The sequence below is a fragment of the Bombina bombina genome, chromosome 6, assembly GCF_027579735.1.
Source record: "Bombina bombina isolate aBomBom1 chromosome 6, aBomBom1.pri, whole genome shotgun sequence".
Taxonomy (NCBI): domain Eukaryota; kingdom Metazoa; phylum Chordata; class Amphibia; order Anura; family Bombinatoridae; genus Bombina; species Bombina bombina.
Window position 1 is genome coordinate 41,004,196 of NC_069504.1, and position 24,578 is coordinate 41,028,773.

General features: G+C 44.2%; 1 protein-coding gene across 1 annotated transcript in view; it reads right to left on the reverse strand.

Moving 5' to 3' along the window:
- The window catches only part of COPG2 (COPI coat complex subunit gamma 2), a 205,231-nt gene that overhangs the window by 139,473 nt on the left and 41,180 nt on the right, over positions 1-24,578 (reverse strand). The window contains exon 5 of the mRNA XM_053716386.1: positions 24,414-24,493. Coding sequence (XP_053572361.1) covers positions 24,414-24,493 — 80 coding nt within the window. The remainder of the gene's footprint in view (positions 1-24,413; positions 24,494-24,578) is intronic.

Here is a 24,578-nt window from a genome sequence, read left to right on the forward strand (position 1 = left end):
AAATCCGCATAATCTCCGTTCCATTGACTGAGCATGTTTAACTGCAGAGGTCTGAGGTTGAAACGAGCGAACGAAATGATGTCCATTGCCGCCACCATCAGCCCGATTACCTCCATGCACTGAGCCACAGATTGTCGAGGAGCGGACTGAAGTGCTAGACAAGAATCGAAATTCTTTGATTTTCTGACTTCTGTCAGAAAAATCTTCATTGATAGGGAATCTATTATGGTTCCCAAGAAGGTTACCCTTGTATTTGGAACTAAGGAGCTCTTTTCCAAATTCACCTTCCATCCGTGAGATCGCAGGAAAGATAACATTTCCGTGTGGGACCTTGGTTGTTGAAAAGATGGCGCTTGGACCAGGATGTCGTCCAGATAAGGCGCCACTGCAATGCCCCGTAATCGGAGCACCGTTAGTAGGGATCCCAGAACCTTTGAGAAATTCTGGGAGCTGTGGCAAGACCGAAAGGAAGAGCCACGAATTGGAAGTGTTTGGCTAGAAAAGCAAACCTTAGAAACTTGTGATGATCCCTGTGAATGGGAACATGGTATGCGTCCTTTAAATCCACTGTTGTCATAAATTGACCCTCTTGGACCAAAGGGAGAATGGAACAAATAGTTTCCATCTTGAAGGACGGTACTCTGAGAAATTTGTTTAGACTCTTGAGATCTAAAATTGGCCTGAAGGTTCCCTCTTTTTTGGGAACCACAAACAGATTGGAATAAAACCCCAGACCCCATTCCTGCATCGGAACAGGAACTATCACTCCCATGTCGAAGAGGTCTCTTACACAGTGTAAGAACGCCTCTCTTTTTGTCTGGTCTACAGATAATCTTGAAAGCAGAAACCTGCCTCTGGGAGGAAAACATTTGAACTCTAGTTTGTATCCCTGGGACACTATGTCTACTGCCCAGGGATCCTGAACATCTAACCCAAGCCTGAGCGAAGAAGAAAAGCCTGCCCCCTACAAGATCCGGTCCAGGATCGGGGGCAGGCCCATCATGCTGTCTTTGATTCAATAGCTTCTTGCATTGTTTTCCCTTATTCCAAGACTGGTTGGGTCTCCGGGAAGGTATAGACTGATCTTGCTTGTAAGAGGAAGTGGAAGAATTTCCCTTGAAATTTCAAAAGGAACGAAAATTACTCTGACGTCCCTTTTGCTTGTTTCTCTTATCCTGAGGGAGAAGATGACCCTTTCCTCCTGTAATATCAGCGATTATTTCAGTTAAACCTGGTCCAAACAAGGTCTTTCCCTTGTAAGGAATCGCCAAAAGTTTAGACTTAGAAGGCACATCCGCAGACCAAGGTTTTAACCATAAGGCTCTGCGGGCTAGAACAGCAAAGCCTGATATCTTTGCTCTTAGTTTGATAACCTGTAGGGAGCATCAGTAATAAAGGAATTAGCTTACTTAAGAGCTTTTATCCTATCCTGAATCTCATCAAGGGGAGTGTCTGTCCTGATAGCATCAGACAACGCATAAAACCAATATGCCGCCGTGCTAGTGACGGTAGCAATGCACACTGCAGGTTGCCATTGTAACCCCTGGTGTACATACATCTTCTTGAGTAACCCCTCTAATTTCTTATCCATAGGGTCCTTAAAAGCACAACTATCCTCTATGGGTATAGTAGTTCTCTTGGCCAGAGTGGAAACTGCCCCTTCCACCTTGGGTAATGTTTTCCAAGACTCCTTGATAGAGTCCGCTATGGGAAACATCTTTTTAAATATAGGAGAAGGAGAAAAAGGGATACCCGGTCTCTCCCATTCCTTAGCAATGATCTCAGTAGCTCGATCTGGTACAGGAAAAACCTCCACCAAGGAAGGTACATCAAAATATTTGTTTAGCTTACTGGATTTCTTAGGATTAACTACGACTGTGGTGTCGCTGTCGTCCAATGTAGCTAAAACCTCCTTGAGTAACAGACGGAGGTGTTCTAGATAAAACCTGAAAGATACAACTTCAGTATCAGCAATAGGAATTACACTGTCAGAATCTGAAATTTCACCTTCAGATGCTACTAAGGTATCCTCCTCCTCAGGATTCTGGGAAGGGGCATTCGAAATAGCAACAACTGAGTAAGAAACCGCACTTACTGAATGTCTGCTTTTCCTCTTACACTTTCCCTGCAACATTGGAAAAGCAGACAATGCATCAGAAACTGCAGAAGACATGAGAGAAGCGATGTCTTGTAAAGTAACTCCAGGAGGAGTTATAGAGGAAGCGCAGGGCACTGCATGTGAGGGCGGTAAAATTTGGGACGCTTGAGGAGAAAGCTGCGGCATATATTGAACATTGTCATTAGATTCCTGAACAGCATCCTCTTTGGAAAATGTTGGCTCAGAAAAAGTCTATCCCTATAGTTTAAAGTCCTTTCAATACACGAGGAAAACAGAAAGGGATTGGTGGTTCCACATTGGCATCAAAACACAAAAACACTTTGCATGGCCTCTTGGTCCATTCTGACTCACAATGGATTAATTTATCAATAAAAAGTTTAAATTTTTTAATAAAAATCAAAACAAAAAATGTTACTGTCACTTTAAATTTTAAAATGGTAACTTTTTTACTGCTTTTTTATTTTTTAAATGTAGAGAGGACAGAAAGCTTAAATAACACTGCAGATCACCTCTACACCTCATTTGTACTTTGCTGAGGTGCCTACTTGACCGTTGTAACCAACTCCCTCTGAGCAGGAGCCGTTCTCACAATACCAGATCCGGAACTCAGCAGCAGCTGCAGAAGTCGGTCTTCGGTCCTAAACACGCATATTAAATTAGAGAATGCGTAATAGGAAAATAAGCTGTACAACTTCACCTTCAGATTATCAGGAAGTGAAGGAGAAAAGGCGCGCAACACAATTGCTGCCTCCTCTAGTACTGCCCATCGTGGGCGTCGCCAATACAGTCATCTCCCGGTTGGCATATTTGTTATGAAACCGCCGGGAGATGTGAACCACCACAAAGTATTTTCCTTGCCCCAGTGCCTGCGTCTAGGGCCACAGGAGGCTGTCCACATAGTGTCTCCTGTGTACATAGGAAATTTTATGCCTTAAAAATATAAAGTGCCCAATTCCAATGAAGGCTTCTTTATATGTCCCAATCTATGAAATAAAGTGCCCAACTTTTTCTGTGTTCTTCCATTAACTCCAGAAATTAATGTCAGCACTTACCTCATATTCTGCCTGACAGCAAGGCAGCTCCCAGGTTTGAGAGGTCCTCTCCCTCACATGGACCTGTGAAACAAGAGAAAGGACTGAGTAATATCCCTCAGTTTAGAGTTAGGGCAGCATCAGTATGGGAGGCGCAGTGAGAATTATGTCCCACAAGTTCCCATTGCTCTAAAGCCACCATTGCTCTACTGAAGAGACTGATATGGACTACGGCTACACCCTAGGACAAAGCAGCACAAACTTGTACTACTTTAAAAATAATAAACTCTTGATTGAAGAATATTTTCTAACACCTAACTTTACCACTTCCTTGCTCTAACGTAGGCAAAGAGAATGACTGGGGTGGGAGGGAAGGGAGGTGATATTTAACAGCTTTGCTGTGGTGCTCTTTGCCACCTCCTGCTGGGCAGGAGTGATATTCCCAATAGTAATTAGATGATCCGTGGACTCATTGTGTCATTAAAAAGAAAAAACAGCAGCAGAATAAAAGGCACCCAAGAAAAAACTAAATTTATGCTTACCTGATAAATGTATTTCTTTCTTGACATGGTGAGTCCACGGATCATCATCAATTACTGTTGGGAATATCACTCCTGGCCAGCAGGAGGCGGCAAAGAGCGCCACAGCACAGCTGTTAAATATCACTCCCCTTCCCACAATCCCCCAGTCATTCGACCGAAGGAAAAGGAGAGAAAGGAAATAACACAAGGCGCAGAGGTGCCTGAGGTTTATATAAAAGGAAACTGTCTGAAATTCAGGGCGGGCTGTGGACTTACTGTGTCAAAAAAGAAATACATTTATTTTGTAAGCATACATTTTGTTTTCTTTCTAATGACACGGTGAGTCCACGGATCATCATCAATTACTGTTGGGAATCAATACCCAAGCCAGAGGTCACAGATGATAAGGGAGGGACAATACAGGAACCTAAACAGAAGGCACCACAGCTTGGAGAACCTTTCTCCCAAAGGAAGCCTCAGCTGAGGCTGCATTCTGCAGAGAAGCCATGAGATCCAGTTCTGGCTGCCCCCATTTGAGAGTCAAACTGGAAAACACCTCCGGATGAAGTTCCCCGGGGTGAAAAGTCTGTCTGCTTAGAAAATCCGCTTCCCAATTGTCTACTCCTGGGATGTGGATCGCAGAAAGACAGCAGTTGTGGGTCTCCGCCCACTGGATAATTCGGGCCACTTCTGTCATGGCCAAGGAACTCTGAGTTCTCCCCTGATCGTTGATGTACACCACCAAGGTTATGTTGTCCGACTGAAACCTGATAAACTGGGCTAAAGCTGAGGCCAGGCCAACAGAGCATTGAAGATCGCTCTCAGCTCCAGGATGTTTATGGGCAGAGGTGACTCCTCCCGAGTCCATAGGCATTGTGCCTTCAACGAGCCCCAGACTGCTCCCCAACCCAGAAGGCTGGCATCTGTTGTCACAATCACCCTGGAGGGCCTGTGAAAGCACGTTCCCTGGGAAAGATGGTCCTGAGACAACCACCACGGAAGAGAGTCTCTTGTCGCCTGATCCAGATCTATTCGTAAAGACAGATCCGCATAGTCCCCGTTCCACTGTCTTAGCATGCATAACTGCAGAGGTCTGAGATGGAACCGAGCAAATGGAATGATGTCCATAGAGGCTAAAATCAGGCCAATCACCTCCATACATTGGGCCACTGACGGCCACGGAGAGGCCTGAAGGGCTAAGCAAGACTTGAGGATTTTTAAAATTTTCTGACCTCTGTCAGAAAAATCTTCATTAGAAAAGAGTCTATTATGGTCCCTAAAAATTTAACTCTGGTAGCTGGAATCAGAGAACTCTTTTCTAGATTCACCTTCCAACTGTGGGAGCGAAGAAAAGACAAGATCTCCGTTTGATATTCTGCTTGTTGAAAAGACGGCGCCTGAACCAGAATATTGTCCAGATAAGGCGCCACTGCGATGCCCCAAGACCTGATTACTGCCAACAGAGCTCCCAGAACCTTTGAGAAAATTCTAAAATTCTGGGGGCTGTGGCAAGGCCGAATGGAAGAGCTATAAACTGAAAGTGATTGTCAACGAAGGCGAACCTCCGAAACTTGTGATGATCCCTGTGTATGAGTACATGAAGGTACGCATCCTTTAAGTCTATGGTTGTCATGAATTGAAATTCTTGAACCAAGGGAAGAATGGAGCGAATAGTCTCCATCTTGAAAGATGGAACCCTGAGGAACTTGTTTAGGCACTTTAGGTCCAAGATTGGCCTGAACGTTCCCTCTTTTTTGGAAACAACAAACAGATTCAAGTAAAATCCCAAACCCTGTTCCTGTAGAGGAACAGGAACTATAACTCACAGAGTGGCAAAATCCCTGACACAATGTAAGAACGCCCTTTTTTTATTTTTTATCTGGTCTACAGATAATCTGGAAAGAAGAAACCTTCCTCTGGGAGGGAAGGTCTTGAATTTTATTTTGTAACCCTGGGATACAATGTCCACCACCCAGGGATCCGGGACATCTCGTACCCAGGCTTTAGCGAAAAAGGAAAGTCTGCCCCCTACTAGATCTGCTCACAGATTGGGGGCTTCTTAGACTGCTTCCCCTTATTCCAAAACTGGTTAGGTTTCCAGGAAGACTTGACCTGTTCTTGCTTGGAGGAAGGAGAGGTGGGTTTACCTCTAAAGTTACGAAAGGAACGAAAATTACTCTGACGTCCTTTCTGTTTATTCTTTTTATCTTGGGGAAGAAAGGATCCCTTCCCTCCTGTAATGTCTGAGATAATCTCAGTCAAACCAGGCCCAAAGAAGGTCTTAACCTTGTAGGGAATAGCCAAAAGTTTAGACTTCGATGAAACATCCGCAGACCAGGACTTCAACCATAAGACTCTGCGCGCAAGAACCGCAAAACCAGATATCTTAGCTCCTAGCTTAATGACCTGTAAGGAAGCATCCGTAATAAAGGAATTGGCTAACTTGAGAGCCTTAATCCTGTCCTGGATCTCCTCAAGAGTATCTGTCCGAATAGAATCAGTCAATGTATCAAACCAGTAAGTTGCAGCGCTGGTGACAGTAGCAATACACACCGCAGGCTGCCATTGGAGACCCTGGTGAACATACATTTTCTTTAACAATGCCTCCAGCTTCTTGTCCATTGGATCTTAAAAGAACAACTATCATCTATGGGAATGGGAGTCCTCTTAGCAAAAGTGGAAATCGCCCCACCTTAGGAACCGTTTGCCACAACTCCTTAATAGAGTCCGCTATAGGAAACATTTTCTTGAAAACTGGAGATGGAGAGAAAGGAATACCAGGTCTCTCCCATCCCCTTGCAATAATCTCTGTAGCACGGTCTAGCACAGGGAAAAACTCCACAGCTTACTAGATTTCTTAGGGTTGACTACGACATTTGTATCAGAGTCGTCCAAGGTAGCCAAAATCTCCTTAAATAGCATGCGGAGGTGTTCTAGCTTAAACCTGAAGGAGACAACTTCAGCATCAGAAGGAAGAACTAAGTCTGAGATTTCACCCTCAGTGTCTTCTTCCTCCTCTGACTTGTGGGAAGGAGCATCTTGGATAGCCACAACTTGATTAGAAACCTTACTCACTGATTCCTTAAGTTTTCTCTTACGCTTCCCCTGCAACATGGGAAAAACAGACAAGGCCTCAGATACCGTAGAGGATACCCGAATAGCAATATCCTGCAAAGAAAAAGGTACCGGATTATTAGAGGAAACGTAGGTCACTGCATGTGGAGACTGAAAGGGTTGGGACGCTTGAAGAGAAAGCTGCGGCATATCTGATACATAAAACTCTTGAACAGCATCCGCCTTAGTTAATGGTCGCTCATGGTTAAAAATTTGGACTCTGTAACTCAAAGTTCTCTCAATGCATGAGGAACAAAATGGTATTGGAGGTTCCACTTGGGTAGCAAAACACAGTTGAAATGAAACAATTTGCAAAGCCTCTTCCATTTTAGCAGAAGAAATTTGAAAAGGAAAAAAATAAAAAAAATAAACCGTTTTTAATGAGAATTAAATTAAGTGTACTGTGACTGTAATTTAACTTTTAATGAAGGGAGCAAAGCCCGCAATAAATCCCAGGCACCCAAAAACCTCAGTAGCTTCACTGAGGTGCCTACCTGTCCTGCAGTCAGAAAAACACTAATCTTATTTCCAAAAGTCTGTTTCAGTCTGCAACGGCTTAGCAATTAACTTCACCAAGGAGCAGCTTTTTAACTGCGTCACCGGCTTCAGCCGTTTTCTACAGCGCTACTGAAAGCGCGCCAAGACAAGCCCGCCTCTAACAAGGACCCTCACCTTTAGTTCCGGATTGGTCCAGGCGGTCAGAGGGAAGAAATTTTTTCTGGCCGCAAAAATAAAAGACAAAGTGCTGTTGCACCAATAAAAAAAAAAAGCCAAAGTGCTGCCCGGATCTCTACCGGAGCAAACACATAACTGAGCCACCAATTAAAATAATAATTAACTCCTCATAGTCTCCCAGTGCCTGCCAAGCTGCCCACAAATTAACCCTTCCTATGGCTGGGTAAATAAAAGCATCCTGTTCAAGCACTAGTAAACTGCTGAAGTGCCCAAATTTTTCCTGCTTGTATTCTCCCAAGAAAAAAAATAAAAAGGCACTTACCTGAAAAACAGTCTGTCCGGCAGCAGGATATCTCACCTGGTTTGAGAGGCTGTCATACCTCACATGGACCTGTGGAAAAAGGAAAGGAATCTGAAAAAAAACCTACTCAGGCTTTCTGATCAGGGCAGCAACAACACTGGGAAAACGCAGAGAGGATTGTACCTCACAAGTTCCCAATTGCTCAAAAGCCACCACTGTCCTATTGAAGAGACTGACGTGGACTAAGGCAAGACCCCAGAAAGGATAAGAGTAAACCTACTCTGCCTAAAAATAATAAAATCTTGATTGAAGAAAAAAATCTTATCAGACACCTAAACTTCACCTCCTCCTTGCACTGTAGGCAAAGATAATGACTGGGGGATTGTGGGTAGGGGAATGATATTTAACAGCTTTGCTGTGGTGCTCTTTTGCCTCCTCCTGCTGGCCAGGAGTGATATTCCAAACAGTAATTGATGTTGATCAGTGGACTCACCGTGTCATTAGAAATAAATAAAAAGAAAATCTATGCTTTACCTGATAAATGTATTTCTTTTTAGACACGATGAGTCCACGGATTTCATCCTTACTTGTGGGATATTCACAGCAGGAGGAGGCAAAGAGCACCACAGCAGAGCTGCTATATATAGCTCCTCCCTTCCCTCCCACTCCAGTCATTCAACCGAAGTTAGGAAGAGAAAGGAAAAGCCAAGGTGCAGAGGTGTCTGAAGTTTACAAAAATTAATAACCTGTCTCAGAGAACAGGGCGGGCCGTGGACTCATCGCGTCTAAAAAGAAAAATTTATCAGGTAAGCATAACTTTTCTTTTCTTTTTAAAGACACGATGAGTCCAGATTACACAGATGATAAGGGAGGGACAAGACAGGGAACCTAAACGGAAAGGCACCACTGCTTGAAGAACCTTTCTCCCAAAAACAGCCTCAGTCGAGGCAAAAGTATTGAATTAGTAAAAATTAGAAAAAGTGTGCAGAGAGGACCAAGTTGCAGCCTTGAAAATCTGTTCTACAGAAGCTTCATTTTTGAATGCCCATGAAAAAGCAACAGCCCTAGTGGAATGAGCCGTAACTCTCTCGGGAGGCCGCTGTCCAGCAGTCTCATATGCAAAACGGATGATACTCTTCAGCCAAAAAGAAAGAGAAGTAGCCGTAGCTTTCTGACCCTTACGCTTTCCAGAGAAAACGACAAACAAAGAAGACGACTGACGAAAGTCCTTACTCGCTTGTAAATAAGATTTCAAAGAACAGGCCACGTCCAAATTGTGCAAAAGACGTTCCTTTTGAGAAGAAGGATTAGGACACAAAGAAGGAGCAACAATCTCCTGATTAATGTTTCTAACTGAAACAACCTTAGGAAGGAACCCTAGGTTAGTACGTAAAACTACCTTATCCGAATAAAAAATAAGGTAAGGTGAATTGAATTGCAATGCCGAAAGCTCAGACACTCTTCGAGCTGAAGAATGGCAACAAGAAATAAAACCTTGCAAGATAACAACTTAATATCTAAGGAATGCATATGCTCGAACGGAGCACCTTGAAGAACATTGAGAACCAAATTTAGACTCCATGGAGGAGTAACTGGTTTGAACACAGGCCTGATTCTGACCAAGGCCTGACAAAAAGACTGAACATCTGGAACATCCGCCAGACGCTTGTGTAACAGTACAGACAAAGCTGAAATATGACCCTTTAGGGAACTCGTCGATAACCCCTTCTCCAACCCTTCCAGGGGAAAAGACAAAATCCTAGGAATCCTAACTCTACTCCATGACTAATCCTTGGATTCACACAATAAAGATATTTACGCCAAATCTTATGGTAAATTTTTCTAGTTACAGGTTTACAAGCCTGAATCATGGTCTCTATGTCCGAATCCGAAAAACCTTGTTTGGATAAAATCAAGCAATAAATCTCCAAGCAGTCAGCTTCAGAGAATCTAGATTTGGATGAAGAAAAGGCCCCTGAATCAGAAGGTCCTTTCGCAACAGAAGTCTCCAGGGAGGTAGAGAGATGTCATCTCCACCAGATCTGCATACCAAATCCTGCAATGCCAGGCCGATGCTATGAGAATCACTGAGGCCCTTTCCTGCTTGATTTGAGTAATTACTCGAAAAAGAAGAGCAAATGGAAGAAACAGGTATGCTAGATTGAAGGTCCAAGGGGCCACCAGGGCATCTATCAGCTCCACCTGGGGATCCTTAGAGCTCGACCCGTATCTCGGAAGCTTGGTCTTCTGTCTGGATGCCATGAGATCTAACTCCGGCTGACCCCACCTGAGGATCAGACTGGAGAACACTTCCGGATGGAGTTCACACTCCCCCGGATGAAAGGTCTGCCTGCTCAGAAAATCCGCCTCCCAGTTGTCCACCCCTGGGATGTGAATTGCCGACAGACAAGAATGGGCCTCAGCCCATCAAATTATTTTGGATACCTCTGTCATCGCCAAGGAACTCCCGGTTCCTCCCTGATGATTGATGTAGGCCGCTGACGTTATGTTGTCCGTCTGGAACCTGAAAAACGGGGCCGAAGCTAACTGGGGCCAGGCCAGGAGAGCATTGTAGATTGCTTTCAATTCCACAATGTTTATGGGTAAAAGGGACTCTGCATGAGATCAAATCCCCTGAGCCTTCAGGGAGCCCCAGACTACTTCCTACCCTAGAAGGCTGGCATCTTGTCACAATCACACAAGAAGGTCTGCGAAAGCATGTTCCTTGGGAGAGATGATCTAGAGACAACCACCATTGAAGAGAATCCCTTGTCTCCTGCTCCAATAGAAGCCGAGGGGACAAGTCTGAATTATCTTCATTCCATTGTCTCAGCATGTTCAACTGTAGAGCCCTGAGTCTAGATAATCTTTGATTTCCTGAATTCTGTCAGAAAAATCCTTATAGACAGAATCTATTATGGTTCCTAGGAAAGTCACTCTTGTGTATGGAACTAAGGAACTCTTTTCTAAATTCACCTTCCAGCCGTGAGATCTTAGGTAGGACAATACAAAGTCTGTGTGAGATTTTGCTAGCTGAAAGGATGGCGCCTGAACTAGGATGTCGTCCAGATAAGGCGACACTGCAATGCCTCTTGAACGAAGCACCTCTAGCAGAGATCCCAGAACCTTTGTGAAGATTCTGGGGGCTGTGGTAAGACCGAGAGGAAGACCACAAACTGGTAGTGTTTGTCCAGAAAAGCAAACCTTAAGAACTTGTGATGATCCCTGTGAATGGGAACCTGTAGATACGCGTCCTTTAAATCCACAGTGATCATAAATTGACCCTCTTGGATCATTGGAAGAATGGAACGAATAGTTTCCATCTTGAAGGACGTTACCCTGAGAAACTTGTTTAGACTCTTGAGGTTTAAAATTGGTCTGAAGGTTCCCTCTTTTTTGGGAACTACAAATAGATTGGAACAAAATTCCAGTCCTTGTTCTTGCACTGGAACAGGAACAGAGAGGAGTGGTAAGAACGCCTCTCTCTTTGTCTGGTCTGCAGACAGACAATCTTGAAATTAGACATCTGCCTCTGGGGGGGAAAAACTGTGAACTCCAGTTTGGATCCCTGAGACACTATTTCTATTGCCCAGGGATCTTGAACATCCCAAACCCAGGTTTGATAAAAAAAAGGATAGTCTGCCCCCTACCTGATAAGGTCCCGGATCGGGGGCATGCCCTTCATACTGTCTTAGAGTCACCAACCTGTTTCTAGGGCTGTTTGCCCTTGTTCCAAGACTGGTTGGATCTCCATGTAGGCTGCTTAGACAGTTCCTGCTTAGAGGAGGGAAGAGAAAGAATTTGTCTTGAAGTTTTGAAAGGAAAGAAAATTACTCTGACCACCCTTTTGTTTATTTCTCTTATCTTGCGGGAGAAGATGACCCTTAGCTCTCGTGATATCAGAAATAATCTCCTTGAGATTGGGTCCAAACATAGATTTCCCCTTAAATAAAAATAGAGAAGCGCTCAACCTGGGAACGAACAATAGCATAATAGCTTGTTCTATGGCTAGTTACCACCCTAGAAGCAGCCTCTTTTTGCTCAATATGTGCCTTTCACAGAAAAGAACTTTCCTGTAGCATATCAGTCTGATCCTGACTTCACAGTACAGTCCAGCCCCGAAATACCAGGCAATCCCTTTCTGAACAAGAGAAACAGCAAAACCCCAGACGTACGTTTCGGCCTATTGTGGGCCTCGTCAGTGAGGTGCAGCCATATCCCTCTAGGCACACTGAGCAACGGGTCCACGTCTGGATTCCCGCATCACACTTAGGGAGACTTCCCTAAGTGTCATAATTTGCATAAATAAAAATAGAGAAGCGCTCAACCTGGGAACGAACAATAGCATAATAGCTTGTTCTATGGCTAGTTACCACCCTAGAAGCAGCCTCTTTTTGCTCAATATGTGCCTTTCACAGAAAAGAACTTTCCTGTAGCATATCAGTCTGATCCTGACTTCACAGTACAGTCCAGCCCCGAAATACCAGGCAATCCCTTTCTGAACAAGAGAAACAGCAAAACCCCAGACGTACGTTTCGGCCTATTGTGGGCCTCGTCAGTGAGGTGCAGCCATATCCCTCTAGGCACACTGAGCAACGGGTCCACGTCTGGATTCCCGCATCACACTTAGGGAGACTTCCCTAAGTGTCATAATTTGCATAAATAAAAATAGAGAAGCGCTCAACCTGGGAACGAACAATAGCATAATAGCTTGTTCTATGGCTAGTTACCACCCTAGAAGCAGCCTCTTTTTGCTCAATATGTGCCTTTCACAGAAAAGAACTTTCCTGTAGCATATCAGTCTGATCCTGACTTCACAGTACAGTCCAGCCCCGAAATACCAGGCAATCCCTTTCTGAACAAGAGAAACAGCAAAACCCCAGACGTACGTTTCGGCCTATTGTGGGCCTCGTCAGTGAGGTGCAGCCATATCCCTCTAGGCACACTGAGCAACGGGTCCACGTCTGGATTCCCGCATCACACTTAGGGAGACTTCCCTAAGTGTCATAATTTGCATAAATAAAAATAGAGAAGCGCTCAACCTGGGAACGAACAATAGCATAATAGCTTGTTCTATGGCTAGTTACCACCCTAGAAGCAGCCTCTTTTTGCTCAATATGTGCCTTTCACAGAAAAGAACTTTCCTGTAGCATATCAGTCTGATCCTGACTTCACAGTACAGTCCAGCCCCGAAATACCAGGCAATCCCTTTCTGAACAAGAGAAACAGCAAAACCCCAGACGTACGTTTCGGCCTATTGTGGGCCTCGTCAGTGAGGTGCAGCCATATCCCTCTAGGCACACTGAGCAACGGGATATGGCTGCACCTCACTGACGAGGTCCACAATAGGCCGAAACGTACGTCTGGGGTTTTGCTGTTTCTCTCGTTCAGAGAAGGATTGCCTGGTATTTCGGGGCTGGACTGTACTGTGAAGTCAGGATCAGACTGATATGCTTCAGGAAAGTTTTTCTCTGTGAAAGGCACATGTTGAGCAAAAAGAGGCTGCTTCTGGACTTCCGGTGGGCGGGCGCCGAGAGCAGAAGCAGGGCACAGAGCTCCGGCAGTAACGACGGAGGAATCTTCCTTGTTATCTGTCTTTTGCCCAGAAAACCCTAGATATCCTTGGCAGGGGTGAGAGGAGACTGCCCGGAGACAAATCAGACAGGAATCTAACACCCGATTCCCCCACCGCAAAAGTTAACGGAAAGGAGGAGAACAGAGCGGTCGCGGAGGTGACCGCGGAAGACACAGAGATAAACTAACATTGGCTCAGAGTGCGAGGGGAAAATCTGACCCTGAGAATAGTCTCAGCAAAAGTAGACATAGCGGTACCGGAGACTCCGACCAGAGGGTGAGTTTTACAGAGAGCGGGAAACCGCCATTTTAAAAAAACATTGAGGGGAGGAAGAGAAAGCCGCGCAGCACCCGCCCCACGCACAACCTGACTAGAGTGAAAGTAACTATATAGGGATCAGACACACAAGCTGCTACCCGAACCCAAACTGATCCAGGATAAGGGAGATTGAGCCTAACATATAGCTTCACATTACGGAGTTAAGGCAGGGAAAGAAGGGGGAACAAAACAAACAAAAAACTACTCAAAAAACTACTCGCTACCTCCCAGCATAGTATCCGTCTGGAGCCAAAAGTTACACAAGTATAATAAACACTAGGCGTGCAGGTAACCTTTACAGCGCCTCACCCTTATAGAGCAGTGCTGAGTGTCTGGGAAAACAGTAAAGAAGTGGGACACTAGCAGGTTGCAACTCCCCAGTCACAATTGCAAAGGAGTTACCGGCACCCTTGCCCTGATCACTGGGGGACTCACCTCTGGCTGACAAGATAAATCTCCCCAGCTACAGCCATATTGTTCACATTAATGGTGGTACCCTTTGGTAACATGCAGGGCTAAACTGATGTGAGTTCATACCCCCTCACTCACCCACCGCGCAGTAAAGACTTTCAGACTCTCTGATGGACCTGATCATTTCAACCCTGACAGTGTATTCCTACAGTTCAGTGGATTAGACCTTTTCACCTGTCACAGAAACACCACATCTTTATTCTTAGCTGGAATTATCAGCTACAAGACCCGCTCACCTGTATGCAAAAGTATTACGACTCTTTCACTAAAACAACTGTCACAATGACGAACAGACTTAAAAACGCTGACAAGAGAAAGAATCAAGTAGAAATACAACAGGTGGCAGTGCCAGCTGACGACATGCTCCCCAACAATACTATAGACGCTCACCCAATAGTCTCCCAGATCTCAGCTCTGTTTTTGCCAAAAATTGATCAGCTCCAGTCAGGAATGGACTCACTTACAGCAGAAGTTAAATCTTTCAATGGCAGACTGACACAGGTGGAGCAGAAGGTTGCAGACAGTGAACTCCGCCACAGAGAGACTGAATCTAATGTTCAAACGCTACAACAACAAAATGAGAGATTATGGGCTAAGATCGATGATCTGGAGAACAGATCGCGAAGAAATAACCTGCGAATAGTGGGGGTTCCAGAGTCTATCTTGCCCACGCAACTGATGGAGTTCGCAGAAAATATCCTACCAAAGTTATTAAAAATCTCACAAGATTGTCTACCCTGTACGGCGGAAAGAGCGCACAGAGTGGGAGACCCAAGAAAGCAGGGAGGAAACAACCAACAACCACGCCAAGTTATGGTGAAGTACCTTAGCTTCCAGGACAAAGTCACCATCCTGCAAGCCTACAGGAAAACTTCCCCATTGGAATATGAAGGGAAAAGAATTTATTTGTTTCAGGACTACTCTGCCACAGTAGCAGCTCGAAGGAGAGAATTCTCACCATATTGCAAACAACTAATTGACCAGGGCAGATCAGCGGTTTTACTGTTCCCAGCACGCCTGAGACTCCAGACAGCAAGAGGCCCTCTGTTCTTTGACTCACCAGACCAACTGAACCTTCATCTACAGACGGAGAGAGAACGTCAAAGAGCTGAGCAGGGCAGAGACACTGATCCACCAACTTGAAACTCATTGTAGGTCCACAGCATTCATTACCAAAGACAGACTATAAGCTCAGTCACGCAGACTGATATCTTTGAAATGTGAGGGGGGGGGGGGACTCTTTTATAGAAGTGCTGTTTTTGTTCTTTAACGGTTGGGGATTGTGGGGGGAGGAGGGAATACTGTTTGCAAAAAGCATCATTGTTTGTCATTTCATTGGTTAACACTGTTTGTCTCTCTTTTGAAGTGTAAACGTCAAACCAGCCAGATCCGTGTAACCTCGGGGCGTCACTCCGGGGGAAAGAGGTTATAGAAACCCAGCCATACACTGAGTGTAAGTAACTACTAGATAGCTGGGGAGACCCTAAACCACATTCTAAGAGCAAAGCGAGCCACACCATACATTGGTATTCAGAAACACCTCAGACTGACACCTGTCCCAGTATAAGATGAAATTAATCACATGGAACGTGGGAGGGATCACTTCCCCAATGAAGAGGAAAACGATTCTTAGGCAGTTAAACATTAAGAGGGCTGACATAGCGATATTAGAAGAAACACACCTCTCACAAACAGAACACCAGAAGCTGAAACAGAGTTGGGTGGGGGAGGTTCTATACACACCGTATGAGTCAAGGAGGGCGAGAGGTGTTGCTATTTTATTTCGAAAAGGCTTGGACTACACTATCTCACACACGATAGCTGACAAAGAGGGTAGGTACCTAATTATTAAATTGGAAGTGGACAAACTACACTTGGTGTTATGCGGAATATATGGTCCCCATACCGAAAAGAAACACTTCTTGACCCAAATACAGACCCAACTTATTCAATTCTCCGACCTTCCCATCATTGCAGGAGGGGACTTTAACATAGCACCACACACCCCAGCAGACAGATTCCGAAATCCACACCTTCCTACACATTCAGCTCAATCCTGGCCTAGTTCCAAAAGGGAAACCCTCATCCTCAAAAACTTTAGGAACACTCTGTCACTCTCTGATATCTGGAGGAACCGTAATCCAGAGTCTAGAGACTATACTTGCCTACACCCATCTAAAACCACGCTATCCCGTATAGACTACTTCTTGGTAACAGACTCCTTCTGCCCCCGGATTACAGATGCACGAATTGACCCAATTACAATCTCAGACCATGCACCAGTCTCAATCACTATAAACACCACCACATCACACAGACAGGCTCGCAGATGGAGGTTCCCCGTCCACTTATACCACGATCTGAACTTTCATAAACATTTAATTGGGGAGTGGCTGGGATATAAAGATTTGAACATCCAACACCTTAGAGACATCTCCCTATTTTGGGAATCAGCGAAAGCAGTGCTAAGAGGGGTGGTCACAGCATATGCAGCCAAAGTAACCAAAACCCGTAAGTTGAGGGGCGACCTACTCCTCCGTCAATTGCTGAACGCCAGAAACCAATACTTACGAAACCCCACAGACTTGAACAGAACGAAATATAGAGACACAAAATGCCTCAGGGACACATATCTTACTCAATCCTCTATCACTGCTCACAATAGACTACAGGCCAAATATTACCGCTTTGGCAATCGTACCGGTAAACTCCTAGCAAGGCTCACTAAACTTGAGAGGAAATCCAGCACCATAACAGCCGTAAGACAAGGTGACAAGATTCTCACACAAGAAACAGACATACACAAAGCATTTATTGACTACTACTCAGACCTCTACAGCTCACAAGAGATCGACTCAGACAAAAAAGACCTTTTCTGGAAAGACTTACATTTGCCACAACTAGATGTAGAACAAGCACAAAAGCTTAACGCCCCAATCCACCCTTTAGAGGTTGGTAAGGCGATTGATTCACTCCCACTTGAGAAGACCCCGGGACCAGATGGGCTACCCGGGGAATTCTACAAGATGCTTAAAGTAGACACCATAGATACACTAGCATCCTTATTCAATGCAATACTGGATGGGGAGGCCAAGTTGTCCAATCGCTTCACAGAGGCGAATGTAACGGTGATTCCCAAGCCAGACAGAGACCCACTGTTGACGTCCTCGTATAGACCAATCTCCCTACTAAACGTGGACTACAAGTTGTTCACCAAAATACTGGCCAATAGACTGGCGGGGGTGCTCCCTTCCCTAATACACAAAGATCAAACTGGTTTTGTACAAGGTAGATCAGCAGTTAGAAACATGAGACAGCTCCAATTAGTACTTGCTTATTTCTGGGGGAGGAAGGGTAAAGACCAACCAAGGAGGGGTGAGGACGCATGCTTGATCCTAGTAGATGCTGAAAAAGCATTCGATAGGATGCTCTGGGACCATCTTTTCACAGCCCTGGAGAAATATGGAGTACAAGGACCCCTCAAGCGGCGATCTTGATAAATGGAACGCCATCCAAGCCATTCCCTCTTAAGAGGGGTACGAGACAGGGGTGCCCCCTCTCCCCACTCCTTTTTGACCTCGCACTGGAGCCCCTAGCGATAAAAATTAGAACTGATACATTAGGACTTAAAATAGGTGACGAAACCATCCATTTGTCCCTTTTTGCTGACGACATGGTGCTGTATATGAGCGACCCTAGAACTAACATTCCCACTGTTATGACGATTATTACCGGATTCAGTGACATATCGGGATACCGGATAAATAAAGACAAATCCGAACTGCTATGGCTATATGACACACAACCTTCCACCCCTCTTAGAGACAACTTCAAAATCATTCACAACACTTTCAAATATTTGGGGATTCATCTAGCACTGAACCCCGCCAAATGGTATGACGCAAACTTTAAACCGCTGTTGAAGGAGCTTAAACAGCTCCTAGTGAACTGGCGAGGCCTACCGCTTTCACTGTCTGGAAGAGTGGGGCTAATTAAAATGATATTATTCCCCAAGCTCTTATACACCCTACAGATGTTGCCTGAACTACTACACAAACAAGATCTCAAATCACTAAACAAGGAAATCCTTCATTTCTTGTGGCAGGGAAAGAAACACAGAATGAACCACCGCAAACTAACATGTCAACCTAGGGTGGGAGGATTTGGACTCCCAAACATTGAACACTATAACTGGGCAGCCCTGGCCAAATATGTAATGGATTGGTTGGTGGACAAAAACCACTTCACCAATAGCCCACTTGAATCTGAACTTACCAAACCATGGTCTCTGAAGATGCTACCACACATGACACACGCACAGATAGAACCCACCATCAGGGAGATACCCCCCCTCTATCACCCCATAAGGGCCTGGTGGAAGATTTGCAAGATGCTTAATGTCTCACATAAACACACAATCTACCTACCCCTCAAAGGCAACCCTAACTTTCCTGCGGGGATTACTACAAAGCCCTTTCAACAGTGGGAAGGGTGGGGGATTTCCACAGTCAAACAAATCTTGATGGAGGATGGGAAGACAATAAGATCTTTTGGAGAACTGCAACATGACTTTAACATCCCAAATACACACCACTTTGCCTACCTCCAGGTGAGACACTATGTGCAAGACATTTTGAGAACAGGAACCTTACCTGACAGTAATTGCGACATTTATAAACTTTTGACCTTGACAAGAGGAGGGATGACGTCCATCTCACACACTTACAACACCCTTCAATCTCAGCCCCACAATACCCTTAGATCACATATTCAGAATGTCTGGAACACACTGACGGAACAAAACTCCATTGACCAAGAGATAGAGCAAAGCTTTGAGAAAGTGAGAAAAGCCACCTTGTCGAATGACATACGAGAATCCCATACAAAGTTGATCAATAACGTATACATTACACCTAGGATGTTTCACAGATGGGTACAGGCCTCGTCAGGTCTGTGCCCAAAATGCGCACACAATGACCCCAATATCCTACATATGATCCTGAAGTGCCCAGGGCTCACTAAGTTTTGGGGAATGACACGGAGGTGGTTGGAGGGTTGTACTGGGGAAAAACTCAGATTCACGACGGAAATGATATTCTTCTTACACTCACAGCCCATAATTAAAAATCACGTGGAATACATCCATAATGTCATACTACACGCCAGGATCTCATTCTTGGGCAGTGGATGCTCCCTACACCACCTAGACTAACACAGCTCAAAGGAGCTTTGCGGCAACAGATGACAAGAGAACAATTGGACACTCAAGGGGACATTACACGAAGGACAAAAAAATTTATGACCAAGTGGGAGCCCTTCATTAAAACGCTAGACCTCACACACCAAAAGCAAATACTATACCCACTTAAGGACTCTGACTTTATCCTCAATGCGCAGCTACGAGGGGACTGGAACATATTCACCTAGACACCAATAGAATAGGAAATTGAGAAATATACAGAGAACATAAATCCTGGAGTGGCGCCCCAGGGGAATGAGAACGGACAGATTTTGTAGAAAAGAGATAGAGTTGGGAAAATTAGAAGGGGAAAGTTCTTCAATAGACTCTGGGCTGATGCTCCTCTCCTCCAGAGAAAACCTTAGGAGGACATTTAAAGAGACTTTGTTATTCCATACAGCTGGAAAAGAGGAGAAGTTATCAATCAAGGGGAGAGAGTGCATAGTCCACCAGACTTCCTATAATGATGAGGGAGCCTAACCCTTTGAGTTAGTAAAAGTGTTCAGGGAGAAAAGTATGAGGAGGGGAGGAGAGAATAGGATTTAAGGGAATGGAAAATAAGTGTGGTTGAAGACCTAATATGCATTTCTTTCTTTTCATCTTACGTATGGTTGACTTGTCATTGTTTTCTTTTACCTGTTTATGAATACCACACGAAAAAATAAAATATTTAAAAAAAAAAAAGAGGCTGCTTCTTGGGTGGTAAATAGCCATAGAACAAGCTATTATGCTATTGTTCGTTTCCAGGTTGAGCGCTTCTCTCTTTTTATTTATGCAAATTATGACATTTTGGGAAGTCTCCCTAAGTGTGATGCGGGAATCCAGAAGTGGACCCGTTGCTCAGTGTGCCTAGAGGGATATGGCTGCACCTCACTGACGAGGCCCACAATAGGCCGAAACGTACGTCTGGGGTTTTGCTGTTTCTCTCGTTCAGAGAAGGATTGCCTGGTATTTCGGGGCTGGACTGTACTGTGAAGTCAGGATCAGACTGATATGCTTCAGGAAAGTTTTTCTCTGTGAAAGGCACATGTTGAGCAAAAAGAGGCTGCTTCTTGGGTGGTAAATAGCCATAGAACAAGCTATTATGCTATTGTTCGTTTCCAGGTTGAGCGCTTCTCTCTTTTTATTTATGCAAATTATGACATTTTGGGAAGTCTCCCTAAGTGTGATGCGGGAATCCAGACGTGGACCCGTTGCTCAGTGTGCCTAGAGGGATATGGCTGCACCTCACTGACGAGGCCCACAATAGGCCGAAACGTACGTCTGGGGTTTTGCTGTTTCTCTCGTTCAGAGAAGGATTGCCTGGTATTTCGGGGCTGGACTGTACTGTGAAGTCAGGATCAGACTGATATGCTTCAGGAAAGTTTTTCTCTGTGAAAGGCACATGTTGAGCAAAAAGAGGCTGCTTCTTGGGTGGTAAATAGCCATAGAACAAGCTATTATGCTATTGTTCGTTTCCAGGTTGAGCGCTTCTCTCTTTTTATTTATGCAAATTATGACATTTAGGGAAGTCTCCCTAAGTGTGATGCGGGAATCCAGACGTGGACCCGTTGCTCAGTGTGCCTAGAGGGATATGGCTGCACCTCACTGACGAGGCCCACAATAGGCCGAAACGTACGTCTGGGGTTTTGCTGTTTCTCTCGTTCAGAGAAGGATTGCCTGGTATTTCGGGGCTGGACTGTGAAGTCAGGATCAGACTGATATGCTTCAGGAAAGTTTTTCTCTGTGAAAGGCACATGTTGAGCAAAAAGAGGCTGCTTCTTGGGTGGTAAATAGCCATAGAACAAGCTATTATGCTATTGTTCGTTTCCAGGTTGAGCGCTTCTCTCTTTTTATTTATGCAAATTATGACATTTTGGGAAGTCTCCCTAAGTGTGAGGCGGGAATCCAGACGTGGACCCGTTGCTCAGTGTGCCTAGAGGGATATGGCTGCACCTCACTGACGAGGCCCACAATAGGCCGAAACGTACGTCTGGGGTTTTGCTGTTTCTCTCGTTCAGAGAAGGATTGCCTGGTATTTCGGGGCTGGACTGTACTGTGAAGTCAGGATCAGACTGATATGCTTCAGGAAAGTTTTTCTCTGTGAAAGGCACATGTTGAGCAAAAAGAGGCTGCTTCTTGGGTGGTAAATAGCCATAGAACAAGCTATTATGCTATTGTTCATTTCCAGGTTGAGCGCTTCTCTCTTTTTATTTATATAGATTTCCCCTTATATGGAATGGCTAGAAGCTTAGACTTAGAAGACACATCCGCAGACCAAGGTTTTAACCATAAAGCTCTGCGGGCCAAGACAGAAAAACTCGATATCTTCGCTCCCAATTTGATAACTTGAAGGGAAGCATCCGAAATAAAGGCATTTGCAAGTTTAAGAGCCTTTATCCTATCTTGGATCTCATCCAGAGAAATCTCAGTCCTGAGTGCCTCAGATAGCGCATCAAACCAATATACCGCCGCACTACTAACAGTGCCAATACACACAGCCGGCTGCCACTGCAGACCCTGATGTACATATTTTTTTTCGACTAACCCCTCTAATTTTTAATCCATGGGGTCTTTGAAAACACAACTATCTTCTACAGGAATAGTAGTTATTTTAGCAAGGGTAGAAACTGTTCGTTCTACCTTAGGAACTGTTTACCAAGCCTCCTTAACAGTGTCGGCTATAGCAAATATTTTCTTAAAAATAGGAGAGAGAGAGAGAAGGGGATACCCGGTTGTCCCACTCCTTAGTAATGATTTCAGTAGCTCTTTTAGGGACTGGAAATACATCTGTATAGGAAGGAACCTCAAAATATCTATCTAGTTTACTAGACTGTTGGGGAACAATAACAAATGTGGAGTCACTGTCGTCTAAAGTAATTAAAACCTCCCTAAGCAGTAGACGAAGGTGCTCTAATTTAAATCTGAAAGATACCACCTCCGAGTCTGTCAGAGGTAATAAACCCTCTGATTCTGAACTCTCTCCCTCAGAAGCCACAACAGCACCCTCCTCTTCAGGTTATTGAGAGGGCACACGTCTGATATTGCAACAGTGGCATACGATATCTCACTTACTGAATCTCTGATCTTTCTCTTACATAAGAGAAGCTATGTCTTGTAAACAAATCCCTGCAGGGACTATAGCAGAACCGTAGGGCACTGTTTGTGAGGGTGGTACATTTTGGGACGCTTGGGGAGAAAGCTGCGGCATAAATTGACCTTCAACATTAGATTCCTGGACAACATCTGCATTAGATGAGACAGGCTCAGAATTTGTATCCCTATAGCTTACAGTCCTTTGTGATACATGAAGGGATTGGTGGTTCCACATTAGCAACAAAGCATAAAAAACACAGGTGACATCTTGCAAGTCACCTTGGTCAATACTTGCACATAAAAATCCAATAAGCAATGAAAATTAGCAGATAAATTAAAATACTTATTTTTGAGAAAAAATGTTACTGTCTCTTTAAATTTTAAACGGTTCCTTTCTCCTTTTATGCAGCAAAAGCATAAATAACGATCTGTTGCACAGTAAAAAACGTTTAAATTTGTCCCCAAAAAATAAACTAGTACACCTCAGCACCTGCTGAAGTGCTCCTACCTTCTGTAGTGCCACTAGGATTATAAAGACAACGATCCCTTCAAAGAAGCACCGGAACCACTTGCTGGCAAAATATTTGATAAATTATTCACTACTAGTCCGTACTGGAATCGCACAACTCATATGCGACTCCAGAACAGACCAAATAGAAACTGCGCAGAGAGCCTGGGACAGTATCGCTATTAATGGCGCCATAACCAAGCCAGAAAGACAGCCCGTCGTGGGCGTGGCCTAATCCATATAGGGAAACCACAGGAGCCAATTTTAAGTCTCATATTTAAAAAAAAAAAAAAAAAAAGCCTTTCTCCAGCCCCAGTGCCCTGTATGCTGCCAAAAATCTTTCCTTCAAGAAAAAGAACGAAGTACCCTTAAAATAAAAGGAGCCCCTTATGTAACAAATTTGCTTTTATTTATGTAAGATCTCTGAGTCCTTATCCCAGAAATAAGGTAGCACTTACCTTGTCTTCTGCCTGGTAGCAATGGCAGCTCTCAGGTTTGAGAGGTCCTGTCCCTCACATAGCCCTGAGGAAAAAGAATGCTGAGTGACTAAAAAACCTCAGACTAAAGGATAAGGGCAGCAAGAAATCATGGGAGGCACAGTGAGAATTATGTCCCACAAGTTCCCATTGCTCTAAAGCCACCAAAAGCTCTATTGTAGAGACTGATATGAACTACGGCTACACCCTAGAACAAAGTAGCACTCTCTGGCACTAGTTTAAAAATAATAAACTCTTGATTGAAGAATCTTTTCTAACACCTCACTTTACCTCTTCCCATCACTAACGCATGCAAAGAGAATGACTGGAGTGGGAGGGAAGGAAGGAGCTATTTATAGCAGCTCTGCTGTGGTGCTCTTTGCCTCCTCCTGCTGACCAGGAGGTGAATATCCCACAAGGATGAAATCCGTGGACTCATTGTGTCTTTAAAAAGAAAAAATCTTAGGATTAAGTTCCTGCTATCGGCACAAAACCTGTAAGGGTTTTAATGTCTAGATGTTAAAATTTTAATGGATGAATAAAAGTTATATTTTCTTTTTTCTTGGGCTCCTTTAGTGTGCTGCCGTTTTTAAAACTTAAATGCATGGTTGTGGCTTGCTCGGCCACTTTTTCACTTGATGCTTTTTGACGTTGGCTTAACAGATGTGTTTATCTAGCTCCCAGTAGTGCACTGCTGCTCTGGAGCTGGCTTTAACTATGCATTTAACCTTATTTGTAGAAGTTACATGCAAGAAATAATACAATAATAAAATGCACTAACCAATTTCAGCATTTTCTTTTAGCACTTATGTCTGTTTAACATAAAACGTCTGTCTTTATATAATCTAAGTAACATTAAAAGGTTCTGGAAAACATTTTATGTTTATCGATTACATAGTTACTAGACTAAGAGTTAAGATCATATCCAAGCAGTAGAAAGCAAATAATGACAGAGCATAAGGATACACAAATAAAGTAACTCATAGTTACCTGCTGGTGACAATAATCACATCCTCAGAGATATTAGCCATTTCCTTGATGGTGAGGTAACACATTCGCCGAAGAGTTTGCTGAAAGAGTAAAGAACATTTATCCTATATAAGCAAACAGACCATACTAATAAAGACAAGATAACACTCTGACACACTACACTGT